The following is a 19,636-nucleotide window of genomic DNA, read 5'->3' on the forward strand; positions in this document are numbered from 1 at the left end:
ACCAATAGCAGCCCAGGTAAGTAGTGATGCTAGGGGGCGTAGGGACACCGGTGGTCAAGCTCACCAAGGCTCAGAGGCTTCGGGTGCAGGGATGTCTTTTGAGGTCGGGAACAGCTTACCGGGCAGGTCTCGGTTAGGGGGAGTGAAGCCACCATGGTGCTGAGGAACTCGAGTTGTCAAGTTTCTAGCTTTTGTACTCTCTATGGGTTCCCTGATACTTACAATATTAAAAATAGACTTAAACATTGCAGGGGTATATCTGTTCATGCAGATATGCCGACATCTTAGATATAGTGCACCCTGTCTTAGGGTTTATTAGGCCTGCCAGAGGGGTGACTTACCTATACCTTAGGCAGTGTTGCTTTGACATGGCACACAGGCAGTGTGCTTTCAAAGAGAAAGTCTGGGAAACTAGCTTCTAAACAGACACCAGATCAAGTCCCTTCTCTCCAGGGAGACGACTTGTCAGCCCCAGAGAAAACTGAGCCCCAGGAGGTTGCAGTGTCCCCCTACTTTTTGCCTGACTTTTGCTGCAACGTTGCCTGCAGAGTACTCGGTCCCTGCTAATCAGGTTCCCAATACCAGTGTTCTTTCCCTAAACCCATACCACAGATGGCACAACTTTAGACCCCCTCTAAGACCCTCGTAAATTGTACCCCTATAACCTAGGGCATTGGGGCTAGGGACCCCTAACCAAGGCCATGGTCACTTTATACGGGGTTCAAACCCTGGCACTGTCTGGTTAGAAGGCCCCAGTGTACACTCAGAGTCAAAAAACCTGCAGCATCAGTCCAAACTTTGGGGCTGATGTTGCAAAAAGAGGCATTTCCTTACATAGATGATATATTATTGACACTACCAAATCCACAGATGTGTATTCCGAGGGTAATTGGAATATTAAAATCCTATAGGGAAATTGCCAAGTTCCAGATAAATAGGAATACATCTGAGATGCTAGGGATAAACGTAGCACAATACCTCATAAATATAACAAAGACATTTGTCCATTTTGCTCCGCAAGCAGGAAAATCAAATACCTCTGGTTTATATCACCCCAACATTTCAAGGCCTGTGTAACGCTAACTATTCACAGCCATGGAAGGATATAAAAATGACTTACCAATTGGAAATCATTATTCATTTCTTGGTTGGCACGCATGGCCACCTTAAAAATGTGCATACTCAAGAGACTTTTATATACTCTGCAAGCACTACCCATAATCATACCATAGAGGACAAGGTAGATTGCCAGACAAAAAGTAATCATGCGAAGCCCAAAGGGGTATAAGGCCTTAGCATCCTAAACTTTAATGCCTACTTTAGAGCAGCCCAATTATATAAAGCATTTGACTGGTCACTTAAACGGAAAAACAATGGGGTCAAATGGAGAGGGCACTAATGGGTGGCCCACTGTGAAAAGATTATGGGGGCATACTATCAAGAAACGGCGTTAAAATTATCGCCGCTAAAGCGGCGATAATGGGCTTGATAATATGCCCTTGAGAATTCCCATAGAAGCCCATGTTCTGGTGTCAACCTGGGCTTCTATGGGAATTCTCTGCGGCATATTGTCAAGCCCATTATCGCCGCTTTAGTGGCAGTTTTCTGCCGCTAAAGCGGCGATAATTTTAACGCCATGCTTGATAATATGCCCCATGGTTACCTAAAAAGCGCAGACCCCAGTTGCGTACAACTCACAGATAAGCACATCCTCCTTGAAACCACTGGCATGAAACCAAGTCACCAATTATTCCCACTTTTCGCTCACCCTTTACACCAATACACAAAAACTCGGAGTTTGAACCAACCCTGATAGGGGAACGTTTCACCAGATGCATGGAAAGAGGGCAGCTGTCTCATGATCAGAGACATGTTCCACCAGGGCAAGCTCAAGACATTCCATACATATAAAAAATAATTCACAATAGGTAGGCAAGAATTATTACAATTTTACCAGCTGAAGCATGTGCTATCCCCTCCCCTGGTATCAGACGCAGCCACAAGGGATCTGGCTGAACAAGAAAAACTGTTCCCATGTATACAACAATGAGGAGACTAGTCTCTAGAATATGTAAGGCGTTAACCCAAATAAAAACACACCTAATTGGTCTGACATGAAAAGATGGGGTGGGGGCCTTGGGAGATACATCCCCAGTGAACTGTGGTAAGACCCATGGCGAGGTATTCACATGGTGAATCCCATTCAAAATGAGATTAAATACAAATGGCAAAGAACTCCAACTAGTTTAATGGGATGGTCCCAAGAGTAACAGGCGCTGGCGAGGATGTGAACAATAAGGAGACAACCTATATGTGTGGTGGCACCATCCAGGGATACAAACCTCTTGGAAGGAAAACCTAAGCAATGTTAGGAAAGTGCTGGGTTGGAGCCAGTGGTCTGAATTTTGAGGATCAGACCCAGCAACATGGAAACTTTACAAACAGTTGCAGGATTCTCATTACACATGTTACATGTTTCAAGCAGCAACACAGGAACTCGCCAGGCAGTGGAACTGTAGCATGGACTTCATTTAGCGTTGTCGCGAGTCAAAGCTGCGACATGTGACATGCCCCTTGCAACCCCTGGCACTGCCTTCGCGACCTCTGTCCTCAGTGGGTGGCAAATGCAATGCCTAATACAGAAGATAAACAGTGCCCTGATCAGCAGGGTTTACTTTCTGCAGCTCTCACTGCGACCTGGGACACTAACGTTTTAATTCAGTTAAACACAAATGCAGTGGTGCAATGTGCACTTTTCTGAATGTGTTAAAAAATGAAATTGAATTTAAACAACATTTTGTCCGGTTTCATTTTTGTAAAAACACGTTACAACCTGTGTGATTGCATGGGTGGATAATGCCTTATAAGTGATAATAATGAAAATGTAGTAACTGCGATTTGAAATAAGTTAATATTTCCCACATTCATGTTCTACAATAATTATTTTACATGGATGTGTGTGTTCATGATATTTACCAGCATATTTTATTCTTGGTGTATACACTAGAAGAACCAATAAATTATGACTGAGCTTTAAATAATTTGGGTTCCTAGTGATTCCTCTTTGTACAAACTCATGTTTTCATGCAGTAAAATATGAGAAACGTGTAATGTTCGTATCGTGCGAGCATCTCATTTAAATTTTGTGGTATATAATATAGATATTGATCTGTATTATTACCTATTGTGTTATTATATAATTGTGCAGCATTAGGGGCTGTTAACTTCAACAGTGTCAGTTACTATGGGCCTCATTCTGAGTCTGGCGGTCCCAGACTCGTGGGGGTGAAGCAGTGGCGGTCTTCTGACCGCTCTATTACAACCAGGGTGGTTGGGCCGCCCTGGGACCGCCAGAACCACCAGGGATCATAGATCCCTGGTGGTGGTGCGGCAGTCTTGAGGCCGCAATATGCTTAGCGGAACTGCTGCGGCCCTGCCAAGCATATTACAAGTTTCCTCACCACCACACTTTTCATGGCGGTGCAATCGCCATGAGAAGTGGGATGGTGAGGAAACAAAGGGGGCCCTACATGGCCCCCTTGTGCTTCTGCGCCATGGGGTGCATGCAGGGGGGCACATGTTGTGCCTCCCTGTCTGCATGCACCCACAGTTTCTGCAGGGCATGGACTCTTAAGTCCATGCCACGTAGGAACTGCTTTGACACCCCCATTGCCTTTCTCAAAGGCTCCGCCGTGGGACCACCAAAGTCGCACTCTGGCCGGCGTTTTTTATGATTTTGGTGGTCTGGGAGCGGGGCCGTGCATGGCTGCCCCGCTCCAAGACTGCCAAAGTCATAATAAGGCCCTATGATACCATCAATGTCATATGACATTCGTTTCAGGTTTAATTAAGTCTCAAAAATCATATGCTGTCACTTTCTGTAATGGCATTGGGTCAAAGAGTGGGTATGTGATATGACTCCCGCGACCGCTGGCATTTTGGCAAATCTATATGCAATAACTGTGGAAGAGCAAAACAGCGTCCACTGCCATTGACCGCTCGAGAAGATTATGGACTCCACTTGTGTTAAATTACAACAATGGATTATATGAAAATGAAGGGCCATATTATCAAGGACGGCATTAAAATTATTCGCACCGGAACATGGGCTTCTATGGGAATTCACAAGGGCATATTATCAAGCCCATTATCGCCGCTCTAGCGGCTGTTTCCTGCCGCTAAAGCGGCGATCATTTTAACGCCGTCCTTGATAATATGGCCCTAAATTCGCTTTGGCCAGGAAGTCCCTAGTCTAATATTTGCAATCCCTGAAACCCACATCCTCCCAACCAGGAACACTTTGTGCACCTTGACTATATTGGGCGCCTTGATAGACGCAGCTGCAGCGTCTGTGATGAACTCAGCATAGATCTGAATCAGTGGCTTGGGTGGAAAGGGAGTGTTGGGGTGGGGGGGTAAATCCATGCTTCCTTTCTGAATGTTTATACCAATAACCGTAATATATGAAAATGTAATTAAATGATCTTGGACAAATAGAGTACCAATGTGCAATAGAGGACAAAATAATCAGTGAATGAAGATTGAAAGGCTTCATAGCTATAGTCATGTATGTCAATTAGGGATCATCTGAGGTAGCAGTTTGTGATCTGTAAACATTATTGATAATAAGCTGCATTTGATGAAAGCTAGTCTGAGTACATTATGTTGCAGGCAGATTAACCAGTTGAAATCCTGCATTTCTGTGTATATAATGATTTCTCATGGCCTGTAATAGCTGCATTCTTGGCATCTTAAGGTTGCACCGTTGGTACTTCATGGTGGCATGTGAGTTAAAAGATATGTAGTACATTACTTTTATTTACTGCAGATAGTTGTTATTTTTTGATGTCACAGTTATTGTATGTTTTAACTTTAGTGAGGTCAGTTTGTGTGCATCTTCAGGACCAAAGTGCTTTTGAGACATCCATTTATGTCATTGGTATCAATGGCCACGTGAGGTCACTTGCTTTGCTGTAATCTTGGGTGAAAAGCGTTTTAGCAATTGTTTTCCATGGCTGTACTGTCAGTGAAGAGATGTAAGATTCGGTCTGTGCAGACCTTGTGCTGTGATTCAGAGCTGCCACCCTGCACATACCGATAGTTTATGTCCCATTCTGCAGACCTCATTCCGCGCCTGAACTTATTTCCTTAAAGAACATGATGGAGCGCGATGGTGCTCTAAAAATTGTAGGGATGCATCATAATCATGGATAGTTAGCATCTGCATATATTCTTATGTTGTATTAACTTTGATCATTAGAAGTGTGTTGTAATAATAATAATCACGGCCGGACTGGGAACCAAAACCGGCCCTGGCAAAGTGCTCAGCCAGCCCCCCGGAGCTTGGGGGTGCCACCGAGCTCTTTGCCAGGGCCGGTTTTCGGCCGATTTTGTTACAGGGCCGATTTTGCAGCTATGCTGCAAAAACGGCCCTGTAACAAAAACGGCCCCCAGGGGCCCAAAACCGGCCCCCACCCGTGCAGTCCGGCCCTGATAATAATGTGTAAGTGGACAAATAGAAAAGTATTTTGTACCATGCAAGAGAAATTAAATGGCATTTATATTTGAAACTGTAACCTTTAGTATGTTGCATTTGTCTAATGAAAAGTTCATGTGTAATATAGTGTATTCCGATTTACACGTGCACCATGAAGATTGCACGAGGAAATGACAAGGCACAGCAATATTAACATGTGTATAAATGTACGTGTAAAGGCCTAAATGAAATGCTCACATTGTACTTTTGAAGGGCCTATTCGTTTATTCTTATGTTGGCCGAATTGTGTAGGCCTGATAATGTAATTTCCCTGGTAAGCTCTCGCATTTAGAGATAGTCCGCGAATTTCATGTGCATGCAAGGTTTTTCTGTTCTCACTTTCAGTTGCAGGTGTAAGAAGCTGCCTTTGTTAGTTAGAACTAACGCTCTTTGTTTTAGGAGTTAGGCATGGAGGAGAAGCGATCCTTTGTAAATGGAATGTCGATAATTGGGAGTTGGTGTTCTTTCTCACCGAGGAGACTTGGGAAGCAAGGTCATCGGACTGAACACTGGAAGACAGTGGAAAATTACCTAGGAGAGGTGTCCGTTGAGATGAGGTGATCTGTGGGCGTGTTTTACATTTTGCATTTTGAATTAGGGAAAGTGTCCCGAGGGATGACAGGCAGAAGGAGACAGGATGAGTTAGGAGAAGGGGTTAGAAGGTTGATTTGGGAAGAACATCTTGGAACGAGCTCTGTAGCTTTGGCTACCTGACTTACATCGTGAACGTGCTTCTTAGGAAGTCTTCACGTACTGACACCGTTAATTGACTTTGCCTGGGAAATGCTAGTAGTCGCTTTAGAGATAGATTAGGGATAGTTTAATGCTTTCTACTTTTCAGCCACAGATAAAGTCTGACTTAAACATTGGAGCAGTTCTTGCTTGCGTTTTATTTTTTGAGCTTTTTATTCTCTTCATGATTCATCGGATTAAACTCATTTGTAGATATGGTTTTGCATTAGTCCCCATGTATTTCTACAACCTCGTCTTGAGGTGTCTGTACATCCAATTGTTTTTAGCCTTCTAATCAACCCCCTAAACTGAAGTTCGGAGTCTGTGATCTTTTGAGCCATAGTTACTACTGAAAGTTTAACTGCTTAACATGAGTTGTTTCTCCCCTTTACACTTCTCAGCAGTTAGGAAAGAGCCATTGACCTAGGGTTCCTCGTTAAAATTTTGGCAGCGGAACCCGGCCTTATCAAACACATAGCCAACGTCCATGAGCCCCCCGGGCCGAAGAGTGAGCAGTTTCTCCACTGACAATGTTTCAGATTTCAAGCATTCCCCGCCCACTCACTCACTCATTACCACAGGGGCTGTGGTGATTTCCCAGCCCCACTTCTTCGAAAGATATGATCTTTTACTGGTTTAGTACTGTTGGGTTTGTGAGTCAAGCCTGGTGATGAAACTGACTGGCTGAGGCTTAGAAGAGAGACACCCAGCCAGAGAGGCAGGAGAGAGAGCAAGCAAGAGAGGAGCAGGAGAGAGACCAGGAGGAGGCAGAGGAGGAGCAGAAGAGGGGCTGCTGAGACCAGGAGGTGGCAGGGGAGAGTAAGCAAGAGGGGGACAGGAGAGGGGCAAGAGAGGGGCTATTGAGACCAGGAGGAGGCAGGGAAGAGTAAGCAAGAGAGGGGCTGCTGAGACCAGGAGGAGGCAGGGGAGAGGAAGCAAGATGGGGACAGGAGAGGGGCAACTGAGACCAGGAGGAGGCAGGGGAGAGTAAGCAAGAGAGGGGCTACTGAGACCAGGAAGAAGCAGGGGAGAGTAAGTAAGAGAGGAGCAGGAGAGCGGCTGCTGAGGCTAGGATGAGGCAGGGGAGATCAAGCACGAGAGGAGCAGGAGAGGAGATGCTCAGACCAGGAGGAGGCAGGGGAGAGTAAGCAAGAGAGGAGCAGGACAGGGGCTGCTGAGACCAGGAGGGAGCAGGGGAGAGCAAGCAAGAGAGGAGCAGGAGAGGGGCTGCTGAGACCAGGAGGAGGCAGGGGAGAGTAAGCAAGAGAAGGGCAACTGAGACCAGGAGGAGGCAGGGGAGAGTAAGCAAGAGAGGGGCTACTGAGACCAGGAAGAAGCAGGGGAGAGTAAGTAAGAGAGGAGCAGGAGAGGGGCTGCTGAGGCTAGGATGAGGCAGGGGAGATCAAGCACGAGAGGAGCAGGAGAGGAGATGCTCAGACCAGGAGGAGGCAGGGGAGAGTAAGCAAGAGAGGAGCAGGACAGGGGCTGCTGAGACCAGGAGGAGGCAGGGGAGAGCAAGCAAGAGAGGAGCAGGAGAGGGGCTGCTGAGACCAGGAGGAGGCAGGGGAGAGTAAGCAAGAGAGGGGCTACTGAGACCAGGAGGAGGCAGGGGAGAGTAAGCAAGAGAGGAGCAGGAGAGGGGCTGCTGAGGCTAGGATGAGGCAGGGGAGATCAAGCACGAGAGGAGCAGGAGAGGGGATGCTCAGACCAGGAGGAGGCAGGGGAGAGTAAGCAAGAGAGGAGCAGGACAGGGGCTGCTGAGACCAGGAGGAGGCAGGGGAGAGCAAGCAAGGGAGGAGCAGGAGAGGGGCTGCTGAGACCAGGAGGAGGCAGGGGAGAGTAAGCAAGAGAGGGGCTACTGAGACCAGGAGGAGGCAGGGGAGAGCAAGCAAGAGAGGAGCAGGACAGGGGCTGTTGAGACCAGGAGGAAGCAGGGGAGAGCAAGCAAGAGAGGAGTAGGAGAGGAGCTGCTGAGACCAGGAGGAGGCAGGGGGTGTAAGCAAGAGAGGAGCAGGATAGGGGCTGCTGAGACCAGGACGAGGCAGGGGAGAGCAAGCAAGAGAGGAAAAGGAGAGGGGCTGCTGAGACCAGGATGAGGCAGGGGGGAGCAGATAAGAGAGGAGCAGGAGGGGGGCTGCTGAGACCAGGAGGAGTCAAGGGAGGAGCAGGAGAGGAGCTACTTAGACCAGGGGAGGCATGGGGCAAGTAGGCAAGAGAGGGACAGGAGAGGGGCTACTGAGACCAGGAAGAGGCAGGGGAGAATAAGCAAGAGAGGAGCAGGAGAGGGGCTGCTGGGACCAGCAGGAGGCAGTAGAGAGTAAGAAAGAGAGGAGCAGGAGTGGGGCTGCTGAGACTAGGAGGAGGCAGGGGACAGTAAGCAAGAGGGGGACAGGAGAGGGGCTACTGAAACGAGGAGGGGGCAGGGGAGAGTAAACAAGAGAGGAGCAGGAGAGGGGCTGCTGAGACCAGGAAGAGGCAGGGGAGAGTAAGAGAGGAGCAGGAGAGGGGCTGCTGAGACCATGAGGAGGCAGGGGAGAGTAAGTAAGACAGGAGCAGGAGAGGGGCTGCGGAGACGAGGAAGAGGCAGGGGAGAATAAGCAAGAGAGGAGCAGGAGAGGGGCTGCTGAGACCAGGAGGAGGCAGTGGAGAGTAAGCAAGAGAGAAGCAGGAGAGGGGCTGCTGAGACCAGGAGGAGGCAAGGGAGAGTAAGCAAAATGAGGGCAGGAGATGGGCTACTAAGACCAGGAGGAGGCAGGGGAGAGCAGATAAGAGAGGAGCAGGAGGGGGGCTGCTGAGAACAGGAGGAGTCAGGGGAGGAGCAGGAGAGGAGCTACTGAGACCAGGGGGAGGCATGGGGCCAGTAGGCAAGAGAGGGACAGGAGAGGGGCTACTGAGACCAGGAGGAGGCAGGGGCAAGTAAGCAAGGGAGGGACAGGAGAGGGGCTACTGAGACCAGGAGGAGGCAGGGGCAAGTAAGCAAGGGAGGAGCAGGAGAGGGGCTACTGAGACCAGGAGGAGGCAGGGGAGAGTAAGCAAGATAGAAACAGGAGAGGGGCTGCTGAGAGCAGGAGGAAGCAGGGGAGAAGCTGCGGGCCCAGAAGACCACAGATGAGCAGGCAAGGAAGAGGATACAACAAACATGGCAGCTGAGGAAAAGGGGCTGCAGAAAGGAGCATCTGGGTAAAAGGAGGCAGGAGCAGACGAGGTAGTGAAATCAAGGGGAGTTCAGAAGAAGCAGGAGATAGAAGCAGGTGAGGAAGAGGAGGCAAGAGCAGGTGAGGAAGAGGAATCAAGTGGGGGGCATCTGAGAAAGAGGAAGAAAGAGAAAAAAGGAGGGGAGGAAAAGGAGGTGGAAGCAGATGTGGTAGCAGAATCAAGAGAAGCTAAGAGGATGCAAGAGCAAGCGAGTAAGAAGAATCAAAAGAAGACCAGCTGAGGGAGAGGAATTGGGACAGAAAAACAGCAGGATAAGAGAGAGCAGGAGAGGGAAACAGCTGAGTAAGAAGAGGGCCAGAGCAGCCGAGTAAGAGGCAATAAGGAAGGAGCAGCCGATAAAGGGGAGATGAGAGGGGAGCAGCTAAATATGAATGGAACTGGGAAAGGAGCCGCTGATGATGAGGAATTGAGAGAGGAGGAGCTGAGTAACAGGGAGGAGACTGAAGTGGTGGAACAAGAAGGAGGGAGGAGCAGTTAAGTAAGAGGACACAGAAAATAGCAGCCACTGAGGGCGAAGGGCGTAGGCGAGAGGAAGACATGGGGAGCGGAGATCATTAAAGGGACTGGATTTGACTAAAGGCCACAGATTCCCTTAGGAAAAGGTTTTCTATTTATTCCTTCTTTGTGTCTGCACAGGATCCTTGCATCTTGGTGGTTCTATGTGAGGTCAAAGGAAGATCCTTGGTGTGACCTGAGACCAATCCCTTGTGTGTGGAGAGGAAAGGATCCTTGGCGTGAACCTGGGAGATGTTTGCAGCTCTGAGACAGAACCTTGGTGCGGTCAGGAGAGGAGCACTGATGTTACTTGAGGTCCTTCCCTAGTGCGACTTGTGGCCGACCTCTATCATGCTTGACGCAGGTACCTGTTCTGACTAAAGGAAGCCCATGATGTAATCTCAGAAGAATCCTCAGTGTGACTTGAGGTGGAACCCTGAGGCGGATTCCTGGTGGACATACATTTGATTCTTGAAGAAGATTTCCTCTGTGGTCTAAGGTGGACTGCTGTGGTGGATTGCTTACCCACATGCATGACCCAATGGGAAACCCAGTTGTAATCTGAAAAGACCTCCGCGGTGAACTGAGGCAGAAATTATCTGAGGTAGATTCCTGGCATGGCAGGAGATTGATCCTCGGTGTGACCAGATGCTGATATTTTGTTTGATCTTGGGCAGATCCCTAGAGTTATCTGAGGTGCCTTCCTGGTGTGAGGAATACGTGATCCCTAATGTGATCAACCAAAGACTGATGATTTGTGTCTTCTAAAGCGCATCCCTTGAGCTGATTGAGGCGGATCCCAGCTGTTACCAGAGAGTTATCTTTGGCATAACCAGAGGCTGATCCCTGGTGTGAGAGAGCCGATTCCTGGCTGACCGCAAGTGGACCCTTGGGCGATCTCATGGCGGGGCTTGTGTTTCTGCTGCTTCTGCTAGCTCCAGGGGTTGCTTGTAAGGTAAGGAGGCGCTCTTTCTTCCTTGTTTCATTCATCCATTCATATGAAAGTCATGATTTATTGTGGATCACAAAAGGGCGCTAAAGCGGAGATTGTTCTACCATTTCTTGCAGCATAACAGACATCGTAATATTGGAATAGTATCAACCAGTTGAGGTAGGACCCCGAGTAAGAGGCGCTTCTGTGTTAATAATTTAGAACATATTATGATGCTTAGGAAGCGCAGCGTTCAGTGGATACTAAGGGGTATAATCACTATAAACTAGTGCAAAGCAGCGCATGGCTTACTTAGTTCAAGGAGGCATACCATGGGTGGTGCATAGGCGTTCCTATACATCCACCCAAGGTTTCTGGGCTAAGCCCTACTTACACAAAAAGGTAGACAGGCTTAAGCGTGAGAAAATAGCGCCCATTTCAAATTGGCGCTATGAAGGAGAAATGCTTTCATTTCTCCTTTCTTTTACAAATTTGCATGTGTTCTGCTTTGTACAGCACACTTACAAAGTAGTAACATGTTTAAAGTGAGTCTAAGCATAGTATTTTGTACTGGAAGCGAATTCTTCCAGTACAAAACCTATGCTAGACTTACGGAGACACCCTTGCACTTTGGTGCAAAAGTTCTGTAAATATGGCGCTCTCCTGCTCTCCCCTTCTCACGCAGCACAATGCAGCATTTGCGGCTACTGCACTGCACTTAGTGATAAACTAGCACATCTGGCTCCCAGTGCTATGAGGAAGGCGCACGCTGATTAGATGCTCTTTCCCCACAACTACTGCTTATCAGTGGGTCTCTGGTGACAGATTTCCTGTTGGGGTGTAAGAAATTTGCGTAATTTGCCTTTGTGCAAACTGTTAGCACAATTACATGAAATTACTTGTAATTACGCAAAATGCTAATTTGGTGTTTAGAGCTATATGGTAGCGTGAAATGTGTCCACAAGAGGAGACGTTTAATGGAAATAAAAAGCACCAAAAACACAAGCGCTGTGAACAATAGTGCTCATGCTCTGGTCATTCACTCTGTTCCCGCACTATAATTTTGCTGCAAACGTGACGTAATTATGCAGCATAGCATAATATCGGAATTTCGTGTAAGAAGCATAACTTGAAATTACACAAATTACAGTAGTGTAATGTATGTTGTAACTGCTTCTATGATTGGTAACTGCTGGATTTCGGTTTGCAAAGGATTCAAACAAAAAAATGCTATTTGTCTGCACATTTGGATTTTGGCAGATTATTTGACCAACATATGGTGGGAAAAGGCCTTGATAACGCGGGCTGAGCCACGTGTGCTGTTTTCCAGCAAGCGGAACCACGCTTGCCTTAACCACGCATATGCCTTAACCCAGCTTATGCGTGGTAAAGACAGTGCGTGGTCTAGATGCGCGGATGGGCGGGCACAGGATGAGGAAGGATCGGGAGAGGACGCGGTCTGGTAAGTGGGGCTGGGTTTTGGGGAGTGGGGGTAATTTTTATGGGTTGGGGTAGTTTTTAGGGCTCATGGTGGGATAGGGGTAGTTTTTAGGGCTCAGGGGGGGTTCGGGTAGTGTTTAGGGCACGGGGGTTGGAGAAGTGTTTAGGGCTCGGGGGTCAGGGTAATGTATAGAGCTTGGGGGGTCGGGTAGTGTGTAGGGCTCAGGGCAGTTTTTAGGGCTTGGGGTGGGGGAGTCGGGGTAGTGTTTAATGCTCAGGGTTAGGGTAGTTTTTAGGGCTCAGGGGGGTCAGGGTAGTGTTTAGGGCTCGGAGGGTCGGGATATTTTTCAGGGCTCAGGGCAGAGGGGCTGGGTGTGATCTTTACCACACATGGCTTTACCAGTCATGCTTTTACCACGAAATTGTGTGGTAAAGGCATGCGTGGTAAAGGAATGCGTTGTTCTGACACATTCGTTCTACGGGCCTTGTTGTAGAGGAACGTGTGGTTTAGCCATGCGTGCCTCTGTCATACAACCCAATATGGCATATGGCTGAAAGCAAACATTTTTAATCTACACACCCCTAAGAAGAGGGGTGCTCTTTTTTATATTGTTTGTCATTGGGTGTGAAAGGACAAATCTAATTACTAGGCGCAGCAGAGAGCCATCCACTCTAGGACTCACGTGCGAACTATGGGGCATATTATCAAGAATCGGTGTTACAATTATCGCCGCTTTAGCGGCAGAAAACTGCCCCTAAAGCGGCAATAATGGGCTTGATAATATGCCCTTGAGAATTCCCATAGAAGCCCATGTTCTGGTGTCAACATGGGCTTCTATGGGAATTCTCTGCAGCATATTATCAAGCCCATTATCGCCGCTTTAGCGGCAGTTTTCTGATAAACCTGAAAATGTGCATGTTATTCTGCACAAACTCTCAATTGAGAGGTATTTATCACACAGCGGGGGGAGATTTTAGCAGGTGCAGTAAATATTCCACCAATGACTATGGAGTTCGGGAAGCAGCCTTTACAACGAAACAGTTGCAACGCATGCAGTTACACCGCATGCTGTTTCAACGAAAAAGGTGTGCAGCAGTGGGTAGAAGGTGTTGGATTTAACACTAACACCTTCCCTATTGTTGCACACACTGGAGTTGGAATAGAAAATTAATCTATTGCAACTTCCAGCGCTCCTCCGACAGAAAGTTGGGGTAAAGTTTGGCATTGCAAAGGCATGCGATAAAATTCCATGCGTTGTAACGGCACATATCCATAGAGTTCCTAATGATGGCCTGAGTGCATAAAATAATATGGGTTGAGGAATTTCCTGACTCGGAGTTCCTCACCCCAGAAACAAGTCTAATGGAGAAATATCCTATTTGTTCTGCAGTTCTAAGTTGAGGAACTTGGAATATTTGCAAATTCACCCTGCACAAATTCCACTTGGTTCCCGTTTGTGTCGGAAAGAACACTTAGGTGCTGTAAATTTGCACCAGTTGTAATCGCTATTTGGGTGAAAGTCCTGTTCACCACAATAAGTAAGTAAGTAATTTATTTGCATTGTTAATAAAAAACAGTGCAGTAAGGAAATCATAAGAATGCATAATAGTGCATGGTTGAAGTTCATAAAAACTTTATAAATAAAACAAAATTGCATCAATTAAAATTACTTTAAAACATTTAGAAAATGCAGACATGTCTGCTAAAAAAACCAATATCTAAAAAATGCAATTATATGAGCCTGATGCACCCTATTATTAGTGTTCCAACTTCCAGTGATGGGCCAGTAATCACCCGAAAGATGGTCCAGAATGTGCAGAGTGCAGTGCTACCACTGAGAAGAGGAAAGGCCTCAGTGCCAGCAGTGTCCTTGAGAAGGGTGATAAATGTGGGCCAAGTTCAGAAAGTGCAAAGTGCAGTGCATCCTTTTGAGATAAACCTCAGTGTCAGTGCAGCCGGTAAAAGCAAAGCGTATGGACCTGATGTCGGAGGGACATAGGAGACCGAGGATGCTGGGCTTCAGCTGGTCGCTTCCGTAACGGCATCAGATGCAAGGGGTGCAGTGTGTGCAGACTGGCTTGTGGCATTTCCCTTTTCACCAGCACCAGAGATTTTACCAGCCTGCAGTTTAACTGTGGGTCCCCAGGCTTGAGGCTGGCCAGCAGTGCCTGTCTCCAGGTGCAAATCCCTCTGCAGTTAAAATAAGCTTAGAGCAGCCAAGACTTTCCCCCCCTACAGCTTTCTGCAAAAGCATAGCAAGTGTGGCAGGTCCTCCGCATAAGCGGCCGGAGGATGAGGATGACTCCCTCTGCGGAGGTGGAAGATGCAGAGCAGTCAGGAGTAGCCCTAGGCGATGTTTCAGAACTTTTTCTTTCGTGATTCTGGGATAGCCTAAGCCAAAATACTTTAGGGGGCGAGTGTGCAGTAGCTATTTCATGTCATCCAGGCATTGCTTCTGCCTGAGTACGTAGCCTTGCCATCAACCAGTGAGAACCTTCTCATTGATTTCCAAACCGGTTTTTAGAGGCTGCATGGCTGGTTTGTATGTTCCAAAGCTGGGACAGCCCGTTTTTGCCAGAGATTCCTGAAGATAGCTCCTGGCAGGCGATGTATTCCTGCTCCGCAGTTCTTGCCAACGGAGATGGTTTAAGGTGTTTGGGATGACATTTCTGATTTCATCCCAGCAGATGAAAAATGTTCCTTGCCTTGCCTTGCCTGAGATTGTTAGGCCAAACTCGAAGAGCAATTTGGAAATTTGAGCAAGATTCTGTATGCTCACCACAGGAATTGTAGAGAGACTGTAAGTGTGAAAGTGTGAAAGACACCAAAACTTATAGGAAGAACTAATAATGGAACCAATTCAGGTCACCCACAGGTTTCTAATTTTACATAGAGCTAAGAAATTATAAATTACCAGTAATTGTCACCTCAAATAGTCCAGTCCTGTCATATATCTCAGTCACAATCGTTCACTTCCATGTTTACACAGCGGGTGACCATTTCTGCGGCTTCATTCTTTCATGAGATCTTTTTTATGCATTCATCTTTGAACTTCCGACTCATTTCAAGACCTGATAATCTTGCAGAGCAGTCAAAGACAGAACTTCAGTAATGGGAAATTGCACGTGTTGCGGCAAATTCAGTGCCCTTGATTCAAACCGATTACAGACACTCTCATGTCACTGCCACCATCAAATTCACAGGGGAAAGAACATGGCACTCTCTGTATCTACTGTACACCGAGCTTCAGTAGCCTGGACTATTTTTATTTCTAGATCAGGGCAGTGTGTCATTTTTGTTACATGATGATCGTAGTCTGCGCGGATCTCGATTACGGAGTCGCCCATAGTAGGCGTGGGTTCCTATTTTTCTTACGCCTACACCAGTCGTGTAATTGTCTATCGCAAAACTTGTTTTGGAGCAAAAATCCCTCATGTTAACTCTGAAACTGGATGTGTGTCATAGCTTTTTCTCTTGCTTTAGTTCTAGTCAGGTAATTTACAAGTATTTTCAACGCGAGTAATACCTCAGTAACCTTTTTTTGCGACTGATTTGACAGTGTATTTTCTCTAGTCTTTGTGAGAATAGCGGGTGTTAAATGATGAAGAAACTACGCAAGTCTCCCTAAAGCTACATGGAGCACAGAAAGTAGCACTGAAACTGGGCTCCAGTTTGGGAAATATTTGAGCATTTTTCCAATGTGCAACCACAAGTCTTGTACTGGCTCCAGGTGATCAGTAGAACAAAATCCAAGCTTGTCCCCTTAAACATAAAATTCATCCAGGTCATGCTTCGACATATTTCATTTAAAAAGTGCAGGCCTGTGTATTTAAAGACTCCGCTGTACAATGAACCTAGAACTTAAGGGTACGCATTAAAGAACATTGCACTAGTGCGAATATGAGACCACTCTCTAATTTTAGCCATGAGTTGGGGAATTCCTTTATATTGCTTTAGATTACTGGTAGAAAAACAATATAACTTATTAAAAAGAAAATGCAAGGCCCTGATCCAGCACTGGGCCAACCTCTTACCATTGATTAACTGATGGATCTTTCTAGTCGATTGAGCGGTAAAGGGAGTTAGCATTAGTCATAACATCGAATTAACAGTGTAACTCATTTGGCTACATGATGAAATCTAGGAACTGGGAAATAAAGTTGAGAAGTTTATTGCAAGTTAACAGTCAAGTTAATGTAAATGAATCTCAAAACCATGCTGTAAAGATACAAGATACCAACAGGATAACCAAACCTGATTAAGAAGTTCAGGCACAGCAGCATGAGGGAACCAAGAAGTTCGGTCACAGCAGTACAACAAATTAGCAATAGAAACTCGGAGTCTCCAATCCTCCCTCCTAAGCATGAGTGACGTCTAAAAGTCATCTAGTCTAGAGTCTAAACCATCAAGGGTGATTAAGTCTAAAAGGGTCTCAAACAGCTGGGAAAGTACAGAAAAAAGAAAAGTTGCTGGAAGGTGTCAGCACTGCAGAAACTCGGTCAAAAGTCCACAAGGGATAGGGAAATAAGGTTTAGCCTGAGACACACTCAGCAAAGACACAGCAAAGACACACTCAGCAAAGAGTCAAAGGGGAAGTACCTCTCAAAGTCCAAAGGAATAGTGGCACAATCAACCTCTGAGAACACCATTTAATACCACACAAATCTTTTGAGTAACACCTCCTGTTTATGCCATCAGGGGCTCTAGTGTCCTTTCCATTCTCATGGTGTGAGCTGCAATGCTAACAGATTCTCCCAGACCAGTCCTGTGAACGTAGCTGACCTTGGGTACCCTACACCTCTTAATACATGACTGAATAGGGATTGTCAGTGAACACTTTGGCTCTCCATGTTCTTTGTCAAGGTCCTCATCTCAGACTCTGTATCACTAATATAGTCTTACATCTATTATTAAACTAACAAAACATGTGAACGCACCAGCAAGAGAAAGACACGCAACCAGAAATGGAAAAGCAGAAATACAGCCCTACTTAAGTAGACTTTAAACGTATGATTCAACGGTGTACATTTGAAACGAGTTCATATGTGCAAAGACACCTATAAACAAATGAAAGATGTCAGTACATAAATTCAAATCAGATTCATGTTGCACTTTAAGTAAATGCAATATAACTTGGAATACATGAATATAGATGTAAGTGCAAACTACATTCCAATTGCAAATGTGAAAACATTATTACACATGTTTGCATAAATCTTTCTTGTTTCTGAAGTAAATATATTTTCATAGTGTTGGAATGGTTTATTAGGTTCCTAAAAACTAAATATCATATTAATAACGTTAAAGGCTTTTCCTATATAACAAAAACCAAACAGACAGCAACGGCGGACCTTCTATGCCGCACCTCGCGCCAGTTCCTATGTGTGAAGGCGCTGTGCAATCAAACCCTACGCCAGCCATTGAGTGGCGTTACTATGCTCCAGATCAGGAAACAATTATAACAAGTGGGGGTGCGCAGCTCACAAAGTCCAACAGGCCAATGTAGGTTGAAAAATGTGCTTCTTTAATTGGGAAAGTTTTCTTAAAATCATTAGATGTTTTAATCAATTCAGCCAACGCGTTTCGTTCCCATATAGGGCACTTCCACAGGGCAAGAGTAATATCGACTGAAGATTACAACGTATATCTGCCAAAATAGCAAGAGCTCATTGCATAACGGACAATAGCTGCTCATGCAAAATGTGTGTCATGCTCCCAAATAGCCCTGAATCAAAGCCCAAGTCACTCCAAAGTAGGAAGACCCAAACCACTCAGGGGATAGCAAGAATTTCACATCGGTGTTGTGCCGCTGTGATACCTCTCCGTTTGGCCCGTATCTGCACTTATGAACAAGCCATTTCGAATATAAGCAGACGCAACAATTCGATATGATGACGGAAATGAAATACTCAGAAAGCGGTAGGTATCTTTCTCCGGTTCATCTAGTCGTCATTGCTTCGTCCCAAGTCGTAAGATATCAAAAATTGTCAATTAAATCACATGTATTGCATCGTGATTCGAAAAGTGTGTAATAGCTTTAAGCGCAGCGTTCCTCGCAATCCGGGAACGTGCCGTATATCATGATTCCTATTTATCAAACCCTATTTTGTGATTCGGTAACCTGTTATCGAATCACAAAATGGGTTTGCGATTCGGTATTAGGAAGCGGCGTGTTAAGGGTGTCTATTCCAAATTTCGAATCGCAGAGGTATGTATGAATGTTTTGTGACCATGAATGCAGTCGCAAAACATTTGCATTTTACCACCAACTTCAAGTTGGTGGTAGCCCATTCGCAAATGGGAAGGGGTCCACAAGGTACCCCTTCCCCTTTGGGAATAGTGGCAAATCTGTTTTTAAGAGCAGGTAGTGGTCCCACAGACCACTGTCTGATCTTAACAAATGAACATTTTTTTTTTTTCTTTTAAACGCAATTCGTTTTCCTTCATGGAAAACGGGCTGCATTTAAAGAAAAATGATTGCTTTAATGAAAAGCAATCAAGTACATGGTAGTCTGCTGACCCTAGCAGGCCACAATCCCTGTGATTTTAGCGATTCCTGGGGTGTTACAAATTGCGAAAAATTCATTAATATTAATAAGGTAGGTCGATTTGCGACCCCCGAGGAAACGCTAAATTAAACTCTTGGAATTTCATACATTAGGAATAGCGATGACCTAATTGCGATTCGTAGAAAACCGTAAATAGGTAATCACTATTCCTAATGTTGATACATGTGGCTCACAGTATATATAGTGTCAGGTACATGTAAATTGTACGCTTCTGGCATATAAAAGGAAAGAGCCAAAATTACGCTGCTCCAGTCTCCCCTCTGATGGAGACTCAAGCCATTACATCAAGTATAAATTGCCTATCAGATAGACCAGTTAAAACCTCATAGGATTCATAAATGATCGCCTGGACTCCTCCAGATGCTTCATGTCTGTCTTCTAATTCTATGCCTGCTCTGTTTCTCTTTGTTACGTTTTTTACTTGTGCACGTTTGTATCCCTTATAAACAGTGCTTAATTTGTAAAATATTAAGTGCAGGTGCTCAAATTGTTTTAGGAGGCCACATCCACTCCCCCAACCTCCACCCACTTCCTCCACTTGCTCCACCCACTTACTCCATCGGCTTCACCCACATGCTGAACTGGCACTGCTGAAAGGAAAATGTAATAGTGCGAAAAATTCAATCCTGCAACCCTAGGCAGTGTACAGTGGTAGGCGGTGTTCCCCGCAGAGCTCAAAGTGGGATAGTGGTGCGGGTGCGCCACTGCTTTAATAA

The 19,636-nt window shown here is 46.0% G+C and overlaps 1 protein-coding gene across 2 annotated transcripts in view; it reads left to right on the forward strand.

Moving 5' to 3' along the window:
• Positions 1–9,991: 9,991 nt before the first annotated feature.
• Positions 9,992–19,636, forward strand: part of TNFRSF8 (TNF receptor superfamily member 8) — a 199,830-nt gene continuing 190,185 nt past the window's right edge. Inside the window, exon 1 of one of the 2 annotated variants that reach the window (XM_085615434.1) lies at positions 9,992–10,934. In XM_085615434.1, coding sequence (XP_085471560.1) covers positions 10,881–10,934 — 54 coding nt within the window. In that variant the 5' untranslated portion in view covers positions 9,992–10,880. The remainder of the gene's footprint in view (positions 10,935–19,636) is intronic. The other variant, XM_085615436.1, reaches the window with a different exon arrangement.

The sequence above is a fragment of the Triturus cristatus genome, chromosome 1_2 (genome assembly GCF_964204655.1).
Source record: "Triturus cristatus chromosome 1_2, aTriCri1.1, whole genome shotgun sequence".
Taxonomy (NCBI): domain Eukaryota; kingdom Metazoa; phylum Chordata; class Amphibia; order Caudata; family Salamandridae; genus Triturus; species Triturus cristatus.